Genomic DNA, 21384 nt, shown 5'->3' on the forward strand with positions numbered 1-21384 from the left:
TGGCCAGCACCCTCCAGGCAGTGGAGATCCAAAGGAAGAGCGTAGCAGAGAAGGAGTAAAGAGGCACCTGAGGAGACACTGAAACTTCATGAACTTTTAATTTACTCGAAGTGTGCGAAGTGTGTTCAAAGCCTCCCACATGCTAAGATCATACCTTGTGTGATGATGTAAGCGTTCTAGGCACCCAGTCAGAGAGCTGGAGTGTGAAATCAGGTTTTTCTCTTCTTCACCATCTGAGTCTCCTTTTCCAGCAATTCCTCTTCAGCGTGTCACCATCTGTCCACTCCGTCACTTCATTTCTCCCCCAGACAGTGACCTTGCAACCATCCATTTCACGCCACCCTCCTCCCACTTTCTCGCTCGTCTTTGTCACCCTCATCTCTCCTCCCCATCTCACTATTTGAGTCTGTCTCTCATCTTCCCTTTCTCACAGGCAGTTTTGTGTAATTAACTTCACTGTAGCGCTGTTGGTGCACCAGCTTTGCCATCCTGACGGCCAAATTAAAAATTGATTTCTTCGACTGATTCCATGCTTTGGATGAATGCCCCTGCCCTCCTTCTTGCCTCTCTTCTTCCCTTCCAACTTTTTATTGATGGTCTGTTGCTTGGGCTGTAGCTTCCCCTTAACTCTAACCGTTGTTGTGCTATAAAATGTGATGTCATGCATTGCTTTGATGAGTATGCTATCAGAGGTGCATGCGTAGGCTGAGTTTGAGATTCTGGCCGGGTATCATGAGCTGAATATCATGGCCAATTTCCTGAATCGATTTGGATCGATTGATCATGATTCGATTTGGATTAAGTATTGAGCTTGGGTTGGCTTTAGGGCTGTACATTGCCATGCATTTAACGATACGATATGTCCCAATATAATATATCACAATATCAATAATTGTGACATTATTTTTTATTTTTTTTTAAACTTGTGAGAACAAGTAAATAGTAACTAAATGTAATTTGAGTATTAATAGTAAAAAAAAGTGGCATGTTTATCAAAGTGTCAAATTAAAAAAGTTCAACTTTTTCTTCTACAAAAGATTCTGATTCTATTATTGTAGAAATTATTTTTTAATAAAAAACTAACCACATACATCTATCAAAGCGTCCAGTATGTTTTATGAAAATAAAGCTAAAGTGCATTGTCGACATGTAGAGACTGGGTGATTACGTACTACGCTAATGTTACCAAAATTTTTTGGATCAATATGATATTCGAGCGGTGAAATATCGCAGTATATCACAATTTTTTTCTTTCACCCCTAGGCAGTGACGTGCCGTGACCACTAGGGTTGGGTAGGCACGTTGCAAATCGAGACCACCAATGACGATTTCATATGTTTCTGCTGGCAAGTGTTAATTCAATTCAAATCAATTTTATTTGTATAAAGCAATTTCTAACAAAGTCACCTCAATGCGCTTATCAAAATATAAAATTCATAATAAGATATATCTCATGACACGGCAGCGCATCCGGAGAAAATACAGAGAAAAAGACAACAACAACAACTAAGAACAGCCTCAGTGAGGAGCATCCACAAAGACGATCCTTCCTTTTGTTCCATTCACTGTGAAAAACATTTTTTGACCTTACCTTTGCTGAAGCTCTGGTAGCTCAGGTGTTGGTCTCCTATCTTTTGAAAGCTGTCGTTTTTCCTCAAAACAAAGTTTCTCTATCATCTCTCGTGCTGTCATCCTGCCTGTAGTGTTATCCCACCCACTAGCTAGAGAACGTAGCAGCAGCGGTCATATGGCATCAATTCATTAATGTACTGTGAACTTAAGTATAGCATTTAGCATAGCGCGGTTACGTCCAAAGGCTGCTCTCTACGCTGCCTTTGGACATAAATGGTTGTCATCTTGGGGTAAAAACACGCTATGGGAACAGAGGCAGAGGAGCAACGTGCCTTTGGGAGGGGGCGCGCCTGCCCCTCAAACTCCGCGTATGGGTGCATGTTAAAACTATATATGGAATATACATTACTGCACTAAGTGGTGACTCGTCTGTTTCTTACCTGTCAACCACTCATTTATCGGTGTTGCATAAAAGCTCATTATTGTAGGTAAGACTTCTTCAAAGTGTTTGTTTGATGCACATCTTGTTAATTTGTGACGTTTAAATTAGAACAGAGAGGATGGAGCTCTTTATTCCAACTCAGATTTGATGGGTTTTTTTTAAAGCTCTTTTTCATTTTTTTTTTTTTTTTTTTTTTTTTTTTTTTTTTTTTTTTTTTTTTTTTTTTTTTTTTTTTTTTTTTGTGACCATCACCAGCCCTCCCTAGGGAAGGGTAAGAAATACTTTATTAAAGGGAGGATGTAAAAAAAGAGAGGGCAGTGTTTACACCAAGGTGAGGGGTTGGAGGGGGGTGGGGAAGTTAACAGGGAAGAGGGATACAAGATAGGATATGGAATGAGTGGGGAATAGTTGTTAGGTTCCAAGTGATGCGATGTGAAATTGTGGTTGTGTATATTGTGCAGTTTGGTGACCAGTGTGCGGTTTAGGAATAATAGTGGTGGCTGTGAACAGAGGAAGAGGTGAGTGGAAATTCCATAAAACAGGTATTTGGGAACAAGGTGTCTAAGGTTGAGCCCAGTATGAGTGTTATCCCACAGCCCAAGGCCAGTGCATACATGACAAATGTATTTCCAAGAACCGCCACTGCAAAACCCACGAGCCGCCCCCGGGCCCGAAGAAGCAGTCAGGCCAGCAGCGAGAGCGGGCAGCCTAAGGGCCCCCGGCGACCACCCCACGGCCAAGCAGCCCCCCGCACGCCCCCAAGGTCCCAAGCCGAGAGGCAGCCATTGCCCCCCCCATACACACCCGAGAAAGCCCCAAGGAGCCAAGGACCCAGCGCACCACGCCACCGATCCCACCCCCAACCCCCAGACCCCCCACCCCCCCCCCCCCCCCCCCCCCCACACACACCCCCGCGCCCAACCCCCCGAGGGGAGGGCCCAGAGAACTCCCTGCCCGAGGCCCCAGCGGAGGAACCGAAGCCCACGCCCAGCAGACGACCAGAGCCGCGCCGAACGGGCAGCCGGCGGGCACCCGCCGGCGAGCCCAGAGCCAGCAGGGGCCCGACCCCAGGCCAGAAGGACCCGGAATGGATGCAGCACCAGGAGCAGCCCGCCCAGGGAGGACGACCACACCCCAAGCCGCATAAGGCACCAGGGGGCCGCTGGGAGTCCCCCCGCCGGCCCCCAGGCACCCCAACCTAGCCCCCCATGGCGCCCCAGATCACCCCCTGCTGATGCCGCCCGCGCCACGAGCTTCAGTTTTTTTAAAGCCAGGGCCCCCCCCAAGGGCCAAGCCAGACCGCCCCGCCGGGATGTGGCCCCCTGTTCGGGCCCCGACACCCTGCCTCACGGGGCACTGCCCAAGCAGGGGCCGTACCAGTAGGTACGCAAGGGCGCGGCACGCGCCACCCGCCCCGAAAGACCCCCGCCACGACCGGCCCGGCCAGCAGGCCAAGCACCCCGGGCCCCAGGAGCACCCCCCGGGACCAGGACCCCCCAAGGGCAAGCCCCCGGGCCAAGCCCCCCGGGACGCGCCCCCCACCCCGGCCCAGGACCCGGCCACAGCCCAGCAGAACCGCACAGCCCCAGACGGCACAAGGCCAGCAGCCCAGGGCCCGCCGTCCCCCGGACGGCGCAAGCCACGGGGCAGCGCCCCCCGCCGGCCCGCGAGCAACCGGCGACCCCCACCGCGGGGACGGAGGCACCCCAACGGCACACATCAAGTAAGGGACAGCAGCCCCCAGCCAAAGATGCCCCGGACCCACCCACCAGTCCGCAGATGGCAGGACGTACCCACCAGGCGGCCGAAAGCAACCTCAACCACCGGAACAGCTAGCGCCGCCCCCCCAGTAAACAGCATCATCCCGAGGCGCCAAACAACCCCGCCCCAACCCCGGTGAGGACACCAGCACCCCCCCAGCACACCCACCCCCCAAACCGGCGAGGCAGGCCGCCCCGGGCCCGCACACCGCGGGGCCCGCCCCCAAGGCCACCAGGAGACGAAACAAGCACCAAGCCACACCCAAGGGGGAGAGGCACCCCCGCGCCCCACCAGGCCGACACCGCCCGGAAAGACCCCGCAAGGAGAGACCCCGGCAAAGCCCCTCCGAGACCCACCGCCACGCCCGACCGCACCATCGTGATGTATTTTTACTCTATGCAGTGGCCCAGCCACCAACAGAGGGGCCAGGCCCCCACCGGAGAGGCCCAAATGTGTGTACCAACCCACCACCCTGTTATGGTGCCTCTCCATTCCCCAATGGAGAGGCACTTCCCGATCCCCTGTGTGAATGTGTGTGTTTGGTGAATGTATGGGGTGTGATTAAAAGAAGGGGGATGGAGGGGAGCGGTGCTCCCCATCCAGCCTCTGTGGATTTATGTGTATGTGGTGTAATAGGCCGGAGGGTGTAAGTGATAATACACCCTCCGGGGGGTGGCATGTTGAGATGTGATTAAAATTGGAGGGATTAGTAGGGCAACTAGGGTGGGAGTGCCGCCCCCACGCCACTACATAGTAACACAGGTGGCGGCCCCCTCCACCCCCAGCCCCACCATCCAGCCCCCCAAGGGTTGGGTATGGGTGTGTGGTGCATTTTGTGAGTGAGCCAGACCAGCTGGGAGTGTGGTGAAGTGAACATGTAGGAGGCCTGTCCGGTGTGAGCCGGGCCCGTCCGCATGGCGGGCCACGCGAGAGGGTAGATGGCGCAGACGGGCAAGTGGCACTGTGGGCCCCGGAGCAGCACAGCCAGAGACCCCCCCCCACGGCACCCCCCAGACCGCGCCGGCCCCGCGGAGCACGGCGACAACCCCCACCCCCGGGCACAGCCAGGCACCAACCCCATCCCCCGGCGCCCCAGGGGGCGACCCCCGCCGCACGCCGGCCCGGAGCAACGCCACCCCGCCGCCAAGGGGAGCGGCCGAGCAGGGGGGAGGCCCGCGCCCGCACCAGGGCCAGCACAGGCCCACCCGGCGCCACGATACAACACTCTCCACCGGGAGGCGGCCCCGGCCCCCCCGACTAGAGAGGACGCCATCCACCGCCAAGCAGGGCCATCCCGCCAGCCACGGACCGGCAAGCCGGAGTACCGAAGCACCCCCAGCCCGGAACCGCCCCCCCACACCAACGGCGCCAATGGGGCCCCCCCCCCCCCCCACGGAGGCGATCCCCGACGACCCACGCACCGGCACGAGACACCCCCCCGACGCCAGCCCACCCCGGACGACAGCGGGCCCGAGGCCACCAGCCCCGCCCCGCCCAAGGCTGCGCAGCGCCGCCACGAGCCGCGGCCGGTCCCCGGGCAGATGGCAGGAGAGCACTCCCCCGGAAACGTAGACCAAGGATCCGCCCCCGGGGCACCCCCGCCCCGGAATCGCGCCCACGGCGCCCGGTGCACCCAGCCAGCAGACCAGCCAATCCCGACAAGGATCCACCAGGCCAAGAACCACGCGCCGCGCCCCCGCACACCCACCCAATACGACCCCCGGGGAGACCCCATAGCACCCCCCACCCCACCCCTCTAGCCGTAACGGCCACACCCCGGCCATTGCGGTCAAACAAAAAGCCCCGGAGGGGGCCCCGCCTGGCTCGCCGCGCAAGCGACATCCCTGGCAAAGGCGCGCCCCAGGGAGCCAAGCCTAGGACCCGCAAGGGCCGACGGAGCAACCCACAGCCACACCCCGCCACCCAGCGACCCAGGAGGCAATCGCCGACCCCGGGCAGCAGCCACCCCCAAAGCCACCCCCACCCCAGATCCCCCCGGACCGGAGCCAAGGACCCCACCACCCCAGGCCCCCCAACGAGACCACCCCCCAGCCAACCCACCCGGCACGGCACCGCCCGTCCCCCAGGCGGGAGCCACAGCCCCCCCACCAGCGCCCCAGGCCAACGGGAGCCCCCCAAACCCAACCCAACAGGATGGCGGGCGCAAGAGCAAAGGAGGAGGGGGGGGGAGGACGAGACAGGGGGACAGGGAGCAAGGGGAAGGAGCGGCAGGGGAGCACGCAGGGCCCCAGCCCCAGAGACCAACCAGATGTGCACGCGAGGGGCAACAGCGCCAAATCAAACAGCCCCGGGACCTCGTGAACACCCAGAAGGAATGCACACCCGTGTCGAGGCAACAAGAGACCCCGGCAACCCACCCCAGCCACCCCGGCCAAGACCACCCCAGAGGCCCAAGGTGGCCCAAGCTTACAGTTGGGCTAGTGCGTTAGTAAAGAGTGGTGCTGGCAGTCGCTTGCAGGCTAGATCATCAGGGTTTTAAAAATTTAGATTTAATGCAATTAAAAAAGGAGTCCAACGCTCCTCAAAGCACGTTATTTTTTTTTGTTTTCTGAGAGCAGACATCTTTTCCATGGAAATAAATTCTGTGAGGAGATTTTGCCATTGGTTTATGTTTAAGGATTTTTTGTCTTTCCAATTTAGTAATATTGTTTTTTTTGCTATGGCTAGTGCCGCAAGGATTGATTGTGATTGGTTTGCTGGAAGTTGAAGCATTGTCAGGTCTCCAATCAAACAAAGATTTGGAGATAAAGGAATCCTGCAGTCCAAAATGGAGGACAGTTTTTCAGTGATTAGAATCCAAAAGTGTTGAACTGGGGAGCAAAGCCATAAGGCATGTAGATAGGAATCCGCTGTATTCTGGGTGCACTGAGAGCAGATGTCTGTTGCTAAGAAGCCCATTTTATGCATTTTCTGTTGGGTAGTGTGGGATCTGTGGAGGACCTTGTATTGAATTAGCTGAAGGTTTGTGTTTTTTGTCATCTTAAAAGTATTACAACAAATTTCTGTCCAGAAATCAGTGCTCGGGGTGATTGAGAGTTCGGCCTCCCACTTCGCGATTGGTAAGTAATTACAGTTAGTGTTCGAGAGCGCTCTGTATATTTTTGAGAGTTTTTTTGATTTTGTTGAGATTTTTTTCATATATATAGCCAGTTCTGGAGGTTGTAAAGTAGTTAAGTCTAGTGGAGTATTTTTCTTTATTGTCTCTGTTACTTGTAAGTACTGTAGAAAGTTACTTTTATTTATATCGAATGCTTGGGTTAGATTGTTATATGGCCTGATCTTGTCATTTTCAAAAAGGTCTTGGAGATGAGTGATTCCACTCTCTTCCCATGTTTTCAGATAGAGTGGTGTTTTTTTATTTTTAAAGTCAGGGTTGTGCCAGATTGGAGACAGTATACTAATTTTTAATTGGACATTTGTGATGTCCAGGGCTTTCCACCATGCAGTCAGTGTGGAGGCAATTAGTGGGTTTTTAAAGCAGTTGTGATGTTTGAGGGTCGCAGTGATAAAAGGGAGATCAGAGAGTTTAATGTGTTTGCAGTCTAACTGTTCTATTTCTAGCCAGGTGTTGTAGTATTCTTTTGGTTTTAGCCACTCTGTTAAATATAATATTTGGTTTGCTAAGTAATAATGCATGAAATTAGGGGCTTCTAAACCACCCTCGTCTTTGTTTTTTTGAAGGGTTGAAAGGCTTATTTTAGGTTTTTTATTTCTAGTATAGAATTTTGTAGTTGCAGAATCTAATCTTTGAAACCATTGTTTTGGTGGTTTCAGTGGTATCATTGAGAACAGGTAGTTTATTTTAGGTAAGATTTTCATTTTAACTGAAGCTATCCTGCCAAGTAGTGAGATGGGGAGATTGTTCCATCTCCGCAGATCTTCTGTGACTTTGTCCAACATCGGATCATGATTTAGTTTAATTAATTCATTTAAGTTTGGTGATATATTTAAGCCTAGATATTTAATTGTATTTGTGGTGGAGGGGTGTTGTGGATTTTGGTTTGCAGGATTCCATGAGTTTTTTGTCAAAGGGAGGATTGATGATTTTGTCCAGTTAATGGAATAGTCTGATAATTTAGAGAAGCTGTTTATTAGATTAAATACTTCCTCTAAAGAGGATTGCGGTTCTTCCAAATAGAGTAAGATGTCATCCGCGTAAAGATTAATTTTGTGTTCTGAGATGGATGAGTGGATTCCTTTAATAACAGAGTTCTGACGTACAGCTGCTGCGAGAGGTTCAACGAATATTGCAAAAAGCAAAGGTGAGAGTGGGCAGCCTTGTCTGGTTCCCCTCTGCAGTGTGAAGCTTTGGGATGTTATTTGGTTTGTGGTTACTGAGGCCTTAGGTTTATTGTACAGGGTGGAGATCCATTGTATGAATGATTCTCCGAAGCCAAATTTGCCAAGGACAGTTAGGAGGAATGACCAGTTTACTCTATCAAATGCTTTTTCTGCATCGAGTGATAAGATTATTTTTTTCTTTTTAGAGTTCTGTGCCATGTTGATCACATTAAACAGTCTTCTCACATTGTCTGTGGAGTGTCTATTTTTAATAAATCCTGTCTGGTCTTGGTGTATAATTGACTGTACTACTTTCTCTAACCTGGATGTGAGTGCTTTGGAAATAATTTTTAAGTCTGTGTTAATAAGTGAGATGGGACGATAGCTTGAGGGTAACATGGGGTTCTTGTCTGGTTTAAGTAACAATTTAATGTTCGCTGTATTCATGTGACCTCCTACATAACCTTTATTTTTAATCTCTGTTACTACTCTGAAAAATAGTGGAGCCAGCATTGACCAGAAATGTTTTAGGAATTCAGCAGGGAACCCATCTGGACCTGGTGCTTTGCCTGTTGACATGCTGTCTAAAGCATTTTGTAATTCTTGTAAGGTTAATGGTGAGTCTAAGGTGGTTTTCTGATCTATAGTGAGCTGTGGTAGGTTTAGTTTATTAAGAAAGGTTTTAATATCTTCAGTGTCAGGGTTTAAATTTGATGAGTATAAGTTTTGATAATAATCACGAAAAATGTTATTAATGTCCTGAGGTAAGTTTAAAGTTTGACCTGAGTTATTAGAAATTGCTGCTATAAAGGAATTTTCTTTATTGTGTTTAAGCTGATTTGCTAAGTATTTGCCTGATTTATTATTGTAATCAAAGTTTTTGTATCGTAATTGTTGCAAAATGAAGTCGGTTTTTTTAGATAAGATGATATCCAGATTAAGTTTTGTATTTTGAAGTTTTTCCCATAAAAGTTCAGATGGGTTAGCTGCGTATTCTTCCGTAAGTTTCTTAATTTTTTCTTCAAGTGTTTTTTCTGCTATCTGTTCCTGTTTTTTCTTAAAAGAAGAGTATGATATAATCTTCCCTCTAATGACAGCCTTGCCAGTTTCCCAGAGTAAGGACGGTGATATTTCCGGGGAGTCGTTTGTCAATAGAAAGTCCTCCCATTCTTTTCTTATTATTTTTTCAAATTCACTGTCATTAAGTAATGAGGTGTTAAAGCGCCATAGAGAGGATACTTTCTGATTAGAGTCACACTGCAGGGTGAGGGATATTGGGGCATGATCGCTAATAATTATAGGATGTATTTTAGAGGACATCTTATGTATGATGGAATTATTTGAAAGAAAAAAGTCGATTCGGGAGAAGGATTTATGCGCGGGGGAGAAGAAGGTATATTCTTTTTTAGTTGGGTTATTCAGTCTCCATACATCTCCTATTCCAAGATCTTCCATGTAATCAATTAATACTTTAGCAGATCGAGATGGTTTTGTATTTGAGCACTTACTAGATCTGTCCAATGATGTGTTGAGCGCCAAATTGAAGTCACCTCCGATGATTAAAGATGAGTCTGCAGAAAGGTCTGAGAGCTCTGAGAAAATTCTATGGAAGAAATCAGGGTCATCATTGTTGGGGGCATAGAGGTTTAGAATTGTGAAACATTTATTATAGATTACTACTTTGATAATAATATATCTACCCTCTGGGTCTATGACGGAGCTGATTATGTTAACAGGTAACCTTTTGTTGAGAAGAACCGAGACTCCTCTTTGTCTGGAATTGAAACATGAGTTATATATTTTATTAAAATTTGAATCTGTCAGGGATTTTTCTTCTGATTTAAGTAAGTGAGTTTCTTGAAAGAAGACAATGTCTGCATTTAATCTTTTTCAAACACTGAACTGAATCAGTGAGCCTCCCTGTGGTGCCTGGTTTGGCACGTTTAAGTGGGCCTGTTAATGGATAGCTCTCCAAGAAAGAGGAAGGGTGTATTTAAGATGAACAAATTAGGTATTTTCAAAGAAAAAAGCTCTAACTAACTCCTGGGAAGTGGGGTAGACATATTGTTTTTAAAAGAAGATACACAATAGAATGGCATAGGATTATAACCTCTGCCAACGAGGTAATATTTTCACAGACAAATATTTATTTTCGTTAGCAGGATTATGACAAAACTACTAGATTCCCATTAAACTTTGGAAGGGTCCTGGATCAATATGTTAATTCTGGATCAGTTTCAAAACTAGAAAGATCTCCATTTCTCATCATTGGTGTCATTTCAAAAATTCACATTTCAGTTCGTAATTGACCGATCTCAGTTATGTCGGGTTGGTTTCTTTATTACAGAAAAGACAATAAAAAAGGAGCACCCTCTAAGTACTGAAGTCCTTATGGTGCCTTGAGACAAAGGTAAACTTCCCGATATATGACGCGCCACTTTTTTTATTCAGGCTATCATGAGGCACAAATACAGGAAGTATACGGGTCATGTAACTTCATAATAAAACATCTTGGGCTACCTTGTAGATCTTTACCATGTAGCAGTACCTTGTAGAAAGATCGATGTAGGTTAAAATTGCTGTTACAATAACAATAGAAGAAAAAAAAAAAATAGAAAATAAGAAAAAAGAAGTATTTCTGCAAGTGCTAGAAGGTACCAGGTCCAGACTACCCAGTGAGATTGTATATATAACAAATCATGGTTTCTTTGTTACCCCACTAAATTGAATCTGGATTAAATCCAGATTGCGCATTGCATCACGATTTTTTGAAAAAAAAAACTGTGGGTGCTCAAACCATCGGACCTATTACTAACAATAATACGAATACATTTTACTTATTTTTTTATTTGAAAAAAACCTCAATGTGATACAGAAGAAAATAAAAAATAAAACTGAAAACAAACAACAAAAAAACAATACATTTGACTTCAAAGACAGTTTTTTTTCATTTCTAAAAATTTTGTATCAATTATTGTCTATTGTATTGTAGTGTGAACTCAGTTTATCGTCCCACCCCTATTTCTATTTAAAACAGTTTTCCACTGATGAAAATCTCTTGTGAATGAGAATATGGAATGGGGGATTCCATGCAGTAAACATGATCTGCTCAATGGGAAAAGTCTCTGTAGACTAGGAGCTGGATGATGACGTGGTGGCCTTGCTGTTTGTGCATGAAAAGCTGTAAATAGAGAAAAACTACGGCTCCGTTGGTGGTTAGTTACTGTGGATGGGACAGGATGTGAGACGAAAGGAAGAGTAACTGTACGCCTGGAAACGTCAAATTTCTAGCTCGTCACTTTTTTTCTTATAATGGCTAGCAATAGTAGCTAGAGGAGGTCATAAATATCTGTTGTGGCAGTTTTGAATGAATGAGACGGAGTGAAGATTTAGGGTTGCTGGCCAGATGCGGACACGGTTTATTTGGTCAAAAGGATTTGGGGAACAGACCTGGTCTGCGATTCGAATGTAAACAGGCTTTCAATGTGTGTGCCTAAGTGAATCAGATGTTGTTCCGTGCCCTCAAGGTAGTGTATGCTGCTGATAGCGGTAGTCATAACAATAGCTGGCAGAAACTTTGGTGAATGCTATCAGTGTATGATGGTATCTGGCCTGCTTAGGGCAGTTTAACCAGAACTGACCAGGAGAGATTCTGTAAACAATTATCAACCCCTCCTTTCTTGAAAACAAGCTATTCTTTTAACACAAATACATATATATATATATATATAAAAATTACAGAATCACCAAAGATGGACACCGAACACCTTGACTTACTGACACAAACCTATTACCAGTATCTATGGTCTGTTCAATTTCCTATTTTATTTTATATTTCTACTACCCTTTATAGTCAAACACTGTCTTCTTGAGACATATGTTAGAAAAACAGTAAAAAACCTACAAAGAACAGCTAAAACTTCCACTGGACACTAAACAAGGGGCCCAAAAGACTTGTAATTGCCAAGCTAAACCAGTACATTACAGGCAATACAAGTTCCAGCTTCCAGTTTCCACCATCATTGTAAAACCTGATAAAACCTATGAAATGATCTTTTCTCCTTCAGACCCAATTCAAAATATTGTGCAGAAACCTTAAATTAAAAGGATTAAGTGATGATTAGTTTTGTTATTAAATTAGTCACCACTCAAATGAAGTTTTCATCAAAATAAGGTCAAAAACCCAAGGGAAACATCTCAAACATGCTACTCTGAACAAATTTCATTGGTTGGTAGGTTGCCATTTCTATTGTTGTGATGTGGTTACAAATTACAAATGTTTGCCAGGCAAAAGCAAACACCTTCTGTACCTGGGTGAGATCCTAGCTTCCAATTTGATTGATGATATCCTGGATTACTAATGATCCTCATGAGAGACTTCAGGATTTAGTGATAACTAAACCTATATCAACGTATTGGCATCCAGTTTTGTTGCTGACGCTGTCTGCTCCGACTGTGCTCCATTATCTCTGGCTAACAAATCTCACAAGAAGCCAGATTTTCCAAGGACGAAGAATAAAACTAATTGGATCCACTCAGCAGAAACAAACTGTTCTGCACATAAACTGGTGCAGCATGTGTCTGGTTTTATTTCCCTGCTTCATCGCTACCCAACGTGTGCGCTTCTTCCTAAAAAGCATAACCCGCGGCTGCTCTTTTCACTGACGGCAGAGCAAACAGGAGTGAAATGAACAAACAAAACCTCTGGAAATAAATAGAACAAGATGGCCCGCCCCTTTTCCCTCTCCATCACGTAACACGTTCTTCTAACACCTTAAGCCAGGCAAGTTCACGCCTCATTAGCTGCCAGTTTTAGCGTTATCATGGCTAATTACCAGGACTAATCTCTGCTAATGACGACATTATGAGGTGTGCGGTACATGCAGCTGCACAGACAACGTCTGAAGATAACCAAAGAAGGCTTAAGTTCAAGAATAACCCAGCGTATCAGGGTTTTTGATGAGCATTCAGCACTTTTACGTTGGCGTTATTTTTAACACCAAGCCAGAGAGAGAGAATGAGAGCAGAGTTAAAGAGAATGTGCCTGATTTGGAGTGGGGGAAAAATGGCCAGATTGTGTGTGTGAAAGATAATTTAGAATGACATCAGCAGTCTGGATGAATTAAGTCATCAACCAATGTAGTGATTCATATGACACACAAGGGATAACTTCAAATTAGCAATAGCCATGAATGGCCAGCAGTTTATTACACAAACCAACATTTTAACCGTAAAACAAATTGTTACGGCCAAAGATTTGACCAATTTGGAGGCTACAAAGGACACTGTACATCCAAAAAATGGATTTTCAAATGTTTTATTTTAGAGAAAAACAACAACAAAGCTATACTAAAATTATAGAAAAAGAAAATGTGAAACTGTGGCCAAACTGAACCAATGTACGCAATAGGCAGAGGTGTAAAGAGTACTGATATAACCTACTCAAGTAGAAGTACTGTTACTTAATTAAAATTGTACAAGTAAGTAAGTCATTCATAAAATACTCAAGTACAAGTATGTTTATTTTTGGCAATAAATGTATAAACTTAAAAAGGAACAGACTAAATCTTGCACAATTTTTTAGACACAAAGGCATCTGTGTAAAATAAGGCAGTGGCTATCTGTACGTTTGTCGTACCAATATACCGACATTTTAACCATACGCAGTGCCCCTATTTGACCAGTTTAGGTCATGTGATAGGTCAGTCATTGGCCAGCTTAGGTCACGTGACTAAAACTAACCCTAAAAATTGTTGCGATATTGGGTTATAACCTAACCCAAAACCAAACCTTAAGACACTACGTTATTGTACTTCGGTAACCGTACAAATAGCACCAGGGGCTGTCCGTACGGCAACTGTACAAATAGACAGTTTCATAAAATCAAAATGTCAAAATGTACAATTATTTTTCAAATAAAACACCAAGAAATTCAATGCTCATGTTTTAAGTGTAGCTAAATGTATGAACTCTAAAACAGTGCCATGCAAAATGTGCCATGCGGGGTGACAAGATAATAGGTAAAAAACGACAACCTGAACCCAAGAAAGTGGCTGGACGTTGATCAGAAATTACACGACTAAGAATAAACGGATTATGTTCAATGTGCTACTTTAAGAGGCCATGAAACAGGAAAAAAAAAAAAAAAAACAAGAGCTAATAATTTGCTCTGTAACTGTTGGGTGTAGACATGTAATTCATGAATTTACTTCTTTTAAGACATTCTTGAGTACAAGTAAAATACTGATTTAGAAATGTACGAGTACCTATGAAAGCAACTAAATGACAGTAACGTTAGTACCGTTAACGTTACTTTCACCTCTGACAATGGGCCTAATGGCAGGCATCCAAACACTAAATTAGATAAAATACAAAAACTCTACATTAATCATAATCCATTAAAACCAGGACTACCAGCAAGTCCTAGCCATAACCAACATAGCAAACTAAATAATGGATTTAATGCACTTCCTCTTCCCTTTCTACCTGATTGCTGATTTGAATCAAGTGTTACCCTGAGGAGGAAGTACCAGCTCTACAACTGATTCCTAAAGCTTTGGTTTAGTTTAATGATTATTTTCACACAAGGTTGATTTTAGTTTTTCCCACAGTTGTTAGTGTGGGAAAATGCCTAAGCAAAAACTACTAATGATTTTTTTTTTTTAGTTTTGAAAGGGAAGTTAATGCATCAGATGTTTCCTCTTCTTACACTTTTAACAATGTGTATTTGTCTTTTTTAGTTTTTACCAACTTTATCACTAATAGTTAATGAATTCACTCTTTATTAGCAATCTTAGTTGAATTCATTTTAAGGTTCTGGATGAAAACTGTTGATAGTTCTTCCTACATAGCAAGCATTGATTCAATTCAACTTTATTTGTATACCACAAATTACAACAAAGTCATCTCATTGGGCATACACTTTAAATAGCTTCCTTGAAGTGACCCTTTGACACAAATCTCAATTCTTTCGCATTGTTTATTGCACTATTTTGGATAAGACATTCTGTGGTTTGACCACCTGGAGTAAAATTAGACACAATGCGTGTTCTCAGAGGAACCCATAGACCTGGAGTCACTTCACCATTAGGCAATCTTGAGACTTAACGGTAAATTACTGTGACATGCACATTTTCGGATGGTGGAAGGAAACCAAAGAAAACCCAGACAAGCAGAAGAATATATAAACAATGTACACATAGCAGATAGCTTAAACCAAAGACCTGTTAACTGTGGGGCAGATGTGCCAAAAGTGTAACATTGTTTGACAAAACCAACATATGGTGTTTTTTTTTTAATGACATGTTAAATATGTCACTTTTTTTATTGATAAAGTCAAATTAGTTTTATTTATTCATTCAATACATCCAATGGGGCATATCACATTTCATGTGTTATTTCCATGGAGATATATATATAATGTGACGAAAAATGTGGTTGAGGGAGGAGGAGATATATATATATATATATATATATATATATATATATATATATATAGTAGCGTTCCACAGAACGCTGGATAGGACGACAACCTTCTTGCTTGTTAGCCGCTTTATTTCCGTACAGAACTGCGGTTACTGTCGGCCGTAACCACACCAAAAACAACAAAAAGGGTCAAAGCTTACCAGGCTCCTCTCATTCATCTACCTCCCAGCTCTCACTCTCACACCCAGGGGCTCACCTCCTCCCTCTGACCCGCCCCCTCGTCCACTCAGCCACTCACATCCCAGCTCCCCCAAAGGTGCATTCAAAGAACAAGCGATAATTGGAACCATCAACATTAACATTAGAACGACAACACTACAACTATAAAACCTGCAGGGATGTTACAATATGTACATATTGATAATATCAGAAATTAAATGTTGGATTTCAGTATCAATGATCAAATGAGAATTCAAATAGTGTCATTTATGAAATATTATATTTTTAGTAGAATCTTTAACTCATTTTAGTTTAGGGGCCAAATATGGAGCAGTTCTTCTTAAGTGGGCTGCAGATTTTATGGGGGAAAATTAGTAATTTAATCATTATTGTGCTCTAGTTTGCAATTCCACTTATAAATAGATTATAAAATATGTACAGCACAAATAATATCAAAGCAATAAGCAATAAGTCCCTGCAGGATCTTCACTTTCAATATTTTTTTGGGAATTTTATGGCCCATTTTTATGCAATTCGGGGAGATTTTTTGGAATAATTTGAGGAAAATTGCATGATTTTGGAAAAATTGAGTTATTTTCACAATACAAGATTAAAAATGTGATATAAGCATATGGAATTGTGAGTCCTGCTAATATTATGGAGTTTCATGAAATTTGTGTATTATTTTGATTCATGATTTCTCTGTGTTTTTGTTTTTTTTTTGCTTTCTCCTGCGGGCCGCATTAATGGGTTAAAAGTCAGGATTTGGGCCCCGGGCCTTGACTTAGACACGTGTGATTTAGATGCTTAGTAAGCGATAATGGACCAAAAATCAGTCTATGCACCCTGTTAACCCATAAACATAGATCTATATTCCTAGAATCAGGGACTGTTACAACTAGCTCAGAGTCACAACACAATTAGTGACCCAAAAAACAGATTGGACACTAATACAAATATTATTTATTAATTGGGAGCAAAACAATAAGTGGAATGTGGCGTTGTGGAGCTGTGACAGCGAGTGAATGGCAGAAAAGGAGCCACCTATATAGGCCCCGCCCACAGGCTCACACAGGCGTGGACAATCAATCAATCAGCACAGAGGTCTGGATAACAGGAGAAGCTGTCAGTGCCCAATCCTTTCACCGGCCTGATCCTTTCAGATCCTTTCAACCCCTGCATGAAACGCGTCCACATCCGGTCGGCCTATTTTACGGCAGTTTGTGTACTATTTAAAAGGTTGAAAACCTGCACTTCTAATGTGCATGTGTTGTAGATGCTTTTCAAAACATAATAAACTCTGTCGTAAAGTTTGCGAGTGAAGGAGGTGACGTAGTCTACTCCGCTCATGCCGAAAGGATCCGGCCAGTGAAAGGATTGGGCACTGACACAGTGGTAGATAACAGACACACTATACATAACAGCAACTTTTGACACATACTGTACATATCTACAATGGCCACATTAACATGGGAGCTTTAATTCCTCTTTAAAGTGGAATAAAAGTTAATTCCTCTTTAACCTGACCTTGTAAACACTAAATTCCTAATGCTAATTTAATTCCGAATTAAACATAAATCCGAATTAAGTGGCTGGTTTATTCCGTTTTTAATTTTGAATTAAATAATTCCTCTTTCTTGTAAACAGTTAACGACACTTAATTCCGCTTTAAGTTCATTCTATTCGTTTTGCGCATGTGCGACTTGCGGCGATGACGCACTGGGTGACGACATGATCCAACATGGCGGCCCGGAATAGAGCCAAAACTATTTAATAAGAGCCTTAAAAGACATGGATATAATGAAAAAAGGGAATAGACGGAGGTATAAACATGCAGACATTAACACGGACACATTAACTTATTAAACACACATAGAGATCAGCAAACGGAACAGGCTTTATCGGACGGGTGAAGCCAGTTAACCTAGAGACGGAGTAAATGCGTCCCCATACTGCTGCACAGGCTGTAATATCACCAAGTTTACCATTGTCACGCTTTTTAGAGCTACTATCTTTACCAGGGAGCAACTGTTTATTCCTGGTTATTGTTTTACGGTGTTTTCCTGGGCTTTATTAAAAGGTGATTAGTTCATACCTCTCTTGCACTACGTGGACCAAAGTGCATTATTGTCGAGCTGCTGCTTCAAAACTACAATCAAAACAAAGGTGAAAACAGTTCTCACGTGTGGTGTTCTGTGTTACAGCCGACAATAAAAGGTTTGTTGTGTGTTTTTACGTGATACGTCATGTTCGCCCCCTGTCCAATCATTCCAACCCCCAGACCTAAAGCGGAATTAACTAAAGCCGAATAAACCGGTTATCCATGTAAACCTCAATTCGGGAATTACTATTACTATGTAAACACAAAGCAGAACACTTTCATTCCAAATGATTTATTTTAATTAAAAAAATTAAAAAAAAATCATGTAACCGTGGCCAATGTGTTAAAAATGCCTAATGTGTGAATGCTTCCTCTGACCAGTGCTAGTTTGTAGTTTAACCTCGGTGCAAACAGGAAAAACTCACTGTAATTCGGACAGTTTAGAAGTAAAATGTAGAATTAAAATGAAATTGGCCATGTAAGTATTTTTAAGTTGAATTTGCTTTAACATTATTTCTAAACTAAACATTTTCAATCTTTTGCCAATGTACACAAACTACCAATTCACTGAGCGTAGTGAGAATCTGGTTCATCCACACCCAAATGTAAAATCAATGAAAGCAAGCCCTTAACAGTCAGGCCTCAAGTGTTTTCCTTTTTCAATTTTTCTGTGTGAAGGATTCCGTTTTGTCAGCAGATCGCAGCTGAAATGCAAATGCAGCTTCTGTTCAGCTAATGATGCCTTTTCATCGCAGTTCAAGGCATGTAATTCAATACTGGTAATGGGATTCTCCCAACAGCTGCTGAACTTATGATTGAAAGTCATTTGAGCAATAAACTTGCATTTAATAAATTACAATGTTGTGGTTTGAATTCTTTGTTGCACTTGCGTAAGCTTTAGGGAACTTCATTTACACTGTTTAGGTTTTAGCATGATATTAGCGATAATACAATACATCTGCCATCCATTGTATTATTGGTGAAACATCCTGTGTACAAACACAATAGAATTTGCATACTAACGTACTACTCATACTAAGGCTGACATCAAAATGAGTATGTAGTGCAAGGGTAGGCAACTGGAGTCCTTGAGGGCCGGATTCCTGAGTCTTTTATGTGTCACTGCTTCAACACACCTGAATCAAATGACTCGTTATCATGCTTCTGCAGAACTTGATGACAATACATTTGTTTCAACCAAGTGTGTTGGAGCAGGGACACCTCTAAAAGTGTCAGGAATCTGGCCCTCGAGGACTGGAGTGGCCTACCCCTGATGTAGTGGGTTCACTTTGGATAGTATGAAAATATTGAGTACCCGGATGTATAGTACACTGGGACATTTTTTAAGTATGCATGGTGGGCACACTATTCATACTCAACCGCCCCATGATGCATTGCGTGCAGATCGTGAAATTGTACTGGGATCAAACTTCCCCTTTTCAAAATAAAAGCATCTCTTTTTGTCTTCCATTACTTTTTAACACTTTTGTAAATAGGGCTCTTGTTTTGACATTAACCAGAAGTTTTGTCAGTAGCACAATGGAGGGTCTCCGAAAATCTCCGAAAATTTGGCATGAAATGAGTTTCTGTGAGTTTCATGGATCAAATGACAGATTGGAGCTTTTTATCATTTAGTGCTTGTTGTATGTCAGAATTTTTATTTCACTTATCAAAAACATCTTCTCGGTCAAAGTAAAAGCTTGATTTTGCTTTGTTTCAACAATTACAGACAATTTCCCTTTTAGTCTGTTATGGACTAAACCGCCCCATGATGCATTGCAAGTGGAATGTAAAATCAGCAATTTTTTTAAAGAAACAGCATCTCTTCTTGTCTTCCAAACACTTTTGTAAATAGGTCTCTTGTTTTGAAGTTAACCGGAAATATTAGTCAGTAGCGCAATTGCTGATCTCCGAAAATCTCTGAAATGTGTTTCCGCTAGTTTTATGGATTAAATGACCACATGTTGATATTCTACTTGGTCACTTTCTCGCTTAAAATGTTTTGAGAACTTTAAAAAGTGGCGAATCAACAGTTATTTAGCCTCAGTGTGCTTCAGGTTTTTGTCATTGTAGGTTTGAAATGCACCTTTGAAAACTTGAAGCTATACTTCAGTGGGAACGCTCACATTATTTTAATAGTATATAGTAGACACTACAGTATATACTCATTGACTTTTTGTGCATAGTACAGAGTATGCCCTTTCGAACACAGCCTTAAATTGGTTAAATAGTTGCAGGTGCCAAACACACAAAAAAATTACTTTTTTCAAATATCAGGGTGCTCAAGCAGGGCCGGCTCTTGGCCTAGGCGAACCAGGCGGTCACCTGGGGCGCCATGTTCTGGAGGGGCCCAAAAATTGAATTCTCAAAAGGAAATTAAAGATGAATAAATAAAAGATACAAATTATCAATTTCAACCCATCCTTCAAATTTACTTGACATATTTTTTTTAAACAAATAATAAAAAGAATAGAAAAGCTCAATATGAAAAATCTATGCGCTGAACCACCAAAGTCTACTCCCGCCTGGAGCACCATATTACCCTGTGCTTCAGTTATCTTTATCTTAACTTAGCATGTTAGCTTCATTGTAACTCCCTGAAATATTTCTGTTTGTGGATTTAGCATTGATATAAGTTTGATATAGAAATTGATATTCCACAATAAGAATGTGTTTGCAAAGTATGAAAAAGTTCAATAAAACCATTGTTTTTCCAGATTTTTCGACTTGTCAATCGCGACCACATCAAACTAATTACTCTTCTCTCTGGTTACCAGGTGGTGTACAAAAACAACGACTTCAAACTGGAGCTGTCTCGGCTAGCCAGTGAGCGTGACTCAAAGATCACCCTGAATGGCGATCTGGTGTTCCGTTGTGAGGACGTAGAAGCTTTTGATCCCGTAACCTTCGATACCCCAGAGTCCTTCATTTCCCTGCCTAAGTGGAACACCAAGAAGACCGGCTCCATCTCCTTTGACTTCCGCACAACCGAGCCAAGCGGCATTCTGCTTTTCAGCCATGGGCGCCCTCAGGGTCCTAAGGAGCAGAAGCCTGTCCGGGAACTGAAGACGGATTACTTTGCCATGGAGCTTTTGGATGGATACTTGTATCTTCTGATTGATATGGGTTCAGGAAAAACAAAGCTTAAGGCTAGCAACAAGAAGGTCAACGATGGGGAATGGTGCCATGTGGACTTCCAGAGGGAAGGGAGGAAAGGTGAGGAAATATTTCCAGTTTTTCCTTTGCACAACACAGCTTAACATATTACTTTTTGGTTTGGATCGAGATTGGTGGGGGTGAGGGGATTCCCAAAGCTCAGATTCGTGACAGTGGAAGATTGTGCTGATTCTATTTTCCTCGCATCCCAACACAAATTTCTCTTGTCATTTTCGTGACAGTTTCCCAATCCCCGTGAGACGGGGCTTCACTCCCAGGCTAATAATTAACTCTAGATTTGATTGGCCTGGGCAATATATCGAGATTCAAGATATATCAAGATTTCTATTTTGGCGATATAGAAAATTACAATGACACCTATATTGATATGTTACTTATTTTGTAT

The 21384-nt window shown here is 43.4% G+C and overlaps 1 protein-coding gene across 3 annotated transcripts in view; it reads left to right on the forward strand.

Annotated features, from left to right (window-relative positions):
- The window catches only part of LOC114480087 (neurexin-1-like), a 577574-nt gene that overhangs the window by 41977 nt on the left and 514213 nt on the right, over positions 1-21384 (forward strand). For all 3 annotated transcript variants that reach the window (XM_028473908.1, XM_028473906.1, XM_028473907.1), the window contains one exon: positions 20600-21038. In XM_028473908.1, the coding sequence (XP_028329709.1) occupies positions 20600-21038 (439 nt within the window). The remainder of the gene's footprint in view (positions 1-20599; positions 21039-21384) is intronic.

This window comes from Gouania willdenowi, chromosome 18, assembly GCF_900634775.1.
Source record: "Gouania willdenowi chromosome 18, fGouWil2.1, whole genome shotgun sequence".
Lineage (NCBI taxonomy): Eukaryota > Metazoa > Chordata > Actinopteri > Blenniiformes > Gobiesocidae > Gouania > Gouania willdenowi.